This window comes from Silene latifolia, chromosome X (genome assembly GCF_048544455.1).
Source record: "Silene latifolia isolate original U9 population chromosome X, ASM4854445v1, whole genome shotgun sequence".
Lineage (NCBI taxonomy): Eukaryota > Viridiplantae > Streptophyta > Magnoliopsida > Caryophyllales > Caryophyllaceae > Silene > Silene latifolia.
In genome coordinates this window covers 335,910,076-335,913,440 of record NC_133537.1, presented here as the reverse complement: position 1 = coordinate 335,913,440, position 3,365 = coordinate 335,910,076, and the positions used below count along the sequence as shown (strand labels likewise).

At 32.1% G+C, this 3,365-nt stretch overlaps 1 protein-coding gene across 1 annotated transcript; it reads right to left on the bottom strand.

The window, feature by feature from the left end:
• Positions 1-211: 211 nt before the first annotated feature.
• On the bottom strand, positions 212-2,495 carry LOC141622468 (uncharacterized). The gene is made up of 3 exons (XM_074438506.1): positions 2,236-2,495; positions 1,384-1,513; positions 212-964 (listed from the first exon to the last, which is right to left on the bottom strand). Exons 1-3 carry the CDS (start codon positions 2,402-2,404, stop codon positions 292-294), a joined length of 972 nt encoding a protein of 323 aa, XP_074294607.1. The 5' UTR covers positions 2,405-2,495; the 3' UTR covers positions 212-291.
• Between the last annotated feature and the right edge of the window lie 870 nt (positions 2,496-3,365).

The following is a 3,365-nucleotide window of genomic DNA, read 5'->3' as shown; positions in this document are numbered from 1 at the left end:
CCCAATGGGGAAAAAATTAAGTATTACAAGCTTCCTAATTCACAATTAATTAACCCCACCCCTACATGCATGTTGTGTATAACACTATAATGATAACAAAGTATGTGTTTTCCAATTTGGAAACTCTCAAATCATGGTACAAACAAACTAAAAAAAGTAAAACATAATTCACTCAAATGTTGTCTATTACTCATTTTCGTCCCAATCATTTGTTTATCCTTAATTAAAACACTGCCAAGAGTATAAATTGTAAACAAATGATTGGGACGGAAGGAGTACATACTGATTAAACTATTGTAGAAAATAATTATCCTCAACACTCCATAAATTGTCCGTGAACCAATGTTGTGGAGTAGTGTTTTGCATGATCATGTTATTAGCATCTTGAAAATCAAGCCCTTGATTGTTGAAATAATAATTAGGGCTTGTTAATGATTGATCACCTCCATAACCCATTTGATCATCTTGGAAATAATCTTGGTTAACAATCTGATTATTATTATTATTATTATTATTATTATTATTATTATACTCGTAATTATTATTATAATTATTATTGTTGTTGTTATTAATCGGAACCCCGTAATAATCCGTAAGATCGGATACTTGGGTGCCTAAGGAGTCGGAGGAATTAGCCGAATTCTCGGAGGTAATATTATTGGAATTTACTTGTGTATGGAGAATGGTATTATTAGACGTGGCTAGGTTGATGGATTGTTGGTTAAGGTTCGAGCACTCGACGGTGGTTGTCGAGGCGGTGGGGTTATCGACATTGGCGGTGGCTGATGCAGCTTGAATCCTCTCAACTAGCCTTGGCATCCATAGATAACGCATTGTATCTTTGAATTGCTTGCTGTTCACGTCACATTTTAATTGCTTTGCATGCTTTTGTACCCGAGTTCTCCAGTAATTCTTAATCTCGTTATCTGTTCTTCCTGGTAAATATTGTGCTATCTTAGACCACCTATAATATTTTCATAAGAGTACATGTTAATTAATGGAGTAATATTTAGTAATGAAATTGCTTGAGTGTATAATACGGAGTATGAGATGAAAATATAATATAATATAATATAAATATTATTCTCATATGCATGCATGTCAACGTCTATTTGAGCTAACTAGAGAATTGTATTTTTGTTATGTTAGGCTCTAGGCCTCCAAAGAAAAGTCTTTTTTTTTCCGTACCATATGTAACATGTTTTGTTACGATTATATTAAAAGGAATTACAGAATAATTCAGTTCAGTTCTTATAAATTATATTTTTCGATATGCAGTCTACAGTTTGACTAACTACGAGAGTAATGGTTATGAAAATAGTTAAATTTGAGGTACGATTTATAATTTCTCTACACATAGTTGTAAATAAAAAAGGAAATTACCGATTGCCCCATCGCGAATGAAGTTCAAGAATCATGAGTTGTTCTTCGAGAGTGATGTTTCCTCGTCGAACATCAGGACGTAAATAATTTAACCATCTTAATCGACAACTCTTTCCAGTTCTTTTCAAGCCTGATAATTTAAAATGAACAAGATCATTACGTTTTGGAACACAAGAGGATACAAAAAATAAATAAATACGATACATAATACATGTTAAATGTGTACGGATGGAGTGGATTATAAAGTTAGTGCATAATAACATAAGCATACGCAAGAACTACGTACTGTACCAATAGTTTAGGCACTATAACTATATAAGATACTTTAACGATTTGGGGTACTTGGGTGTCAAGTCGTGCGTGCTATGGTATTATTTATAAAGACGTGCACTACTTATTCTACTTCTAAAAAATATAAGTATACTCCACGAACTCCACAGATTGAGACGGTTCATTTTTGTATAAAAAAAATCATTTATTGTTAATAAAAGAGTTGTTTTTTACACAATAGAATCTCACAGTGAGAGACTGTCTCACGCAATAATTACTGAACGAACTATACCATAATCTTTATACAAATAAAGATGAAGTTTTTTTTTATTTCTTTTGAAAAAATAACTAAGAATGATTTTGAGACACTTGAAGAGTTGGTGCAATAATTATGATGTAGCCTAACACACAAAATAGGGTACATGCACAAATATGTAAACAACCTCACTATTTAAAAATTTTCGATAAGACGATTTTATGGTAAGACGAAATTTCAAGTTGATGTGTCACATACAAAAACATAATAACTAGTCGATCATGTTATATTATAAGACAGTCTTATAAAAACCGTATAATAATTACCTGCGCAACGCGCAAGGGAGTTCCAACGACCTTCACCATGAGTAGTAATATAATTGATAAGAGCAAAATCTTCTTCAATAGTCCATGGACCTCTTCTAAGATCGAGTTCATCATCGCTAATCCCGGAATTGTTAGAAGAAGAAGATGATGATCTTTTGTTAACCTCCATAGTTAAGAATATAAATTGTTTTGTTAAGCTCACTAGTGTGTTATTTTTGTGATGTATTATCAAATAGAATGTTTTTGAGAATAAGAAATGAGATGAGAGAGAAAGAGGATTAATACATAATGGAAGATATAGAAGGTGGTGGGCTTTTTATAGAGGGAATGTATGAAGTGATTAGTGGAATGGAACAAAAAAGTTTGTGGGTAAAAACGTATAAAAAAAGATGATGGTATATTTTGAGTATCATAAATTAATATTAATATCCAATTTCATATTTTAAATTCGATTTTAAAAGAGACTGTTTCACATATTAATTCCCAGAAACTACGATTGTTTACTCTATGCAAATGTCAATTAGTATAGTTGGTAAAGTCATAAGTGGTGGTTTCGTCTGCATCAAAATCACCCTTAGCTTATTGCTCCCATGAGACTAAAAAAACGAGCGTTTACTCAATAAATTTTCGATATTACGTCTATTTGTCCTCGGAAATTTTATGTTTATAATAGTTTTCAAGAGAACCAGCTGTTCAAAAAACACATAGAAATAATCACGAATGTCTTACTGTAATGGTTAAGACGAGATTGTTACTATTTTGAGTCATAGCCTTATATGGTACTCATTGTATTGCCCATATTGGTCTTTAATATGTTCCTTAATACTCCCTCCTATTTTACATAACCCTCCCCTTTCATGGAGGGCACGAGAATTAAGGGAGGGGAGTATTATATGATAAAGTATTGGAGTGGGGTAGTAGATTGGAGAGAGGGAAAGTATTGTGTGATTAAAATAATTATTGTTGTGGGGTGAGGTGAATCAGGTGATTAAAATAAGGATTGTTGTGGGGTAAAGTGATTAAAATAAGATATAAGTATGAGTATTGTGGGATATTGTTGTGGGGTGAGGTGATTAAAATAAGTATAAAAGTTTGTCAAATAAGGAAATAAGGAGAGTATTGTGAATAGA

Excerpts from the sequence above, each read along its gene's own strand:
- LOC141622468 (XM_074438506.1), bottom strand. The coding sequence starts at position 2,404 with ATGGAGGTTAACAAAAGATCATCATCTTCTTCTTCTAACAATTCCGGG. Across the intron at positions 1,514-2,235 it reads CTCCCTTGCGCGTTGCGCAG|GCTTGAAAAGAACTGGAAAG; the intron begins GTAATTATTATA and ends TTAAATTATCAG. Across the intron at positions 965-1,383 it reads CATTCGCGATGGGGCAATCG|GTGGTCTAAGATAGCACAAT; the intron begins GTAATTTCCTTT and ends AAAATATTATAG.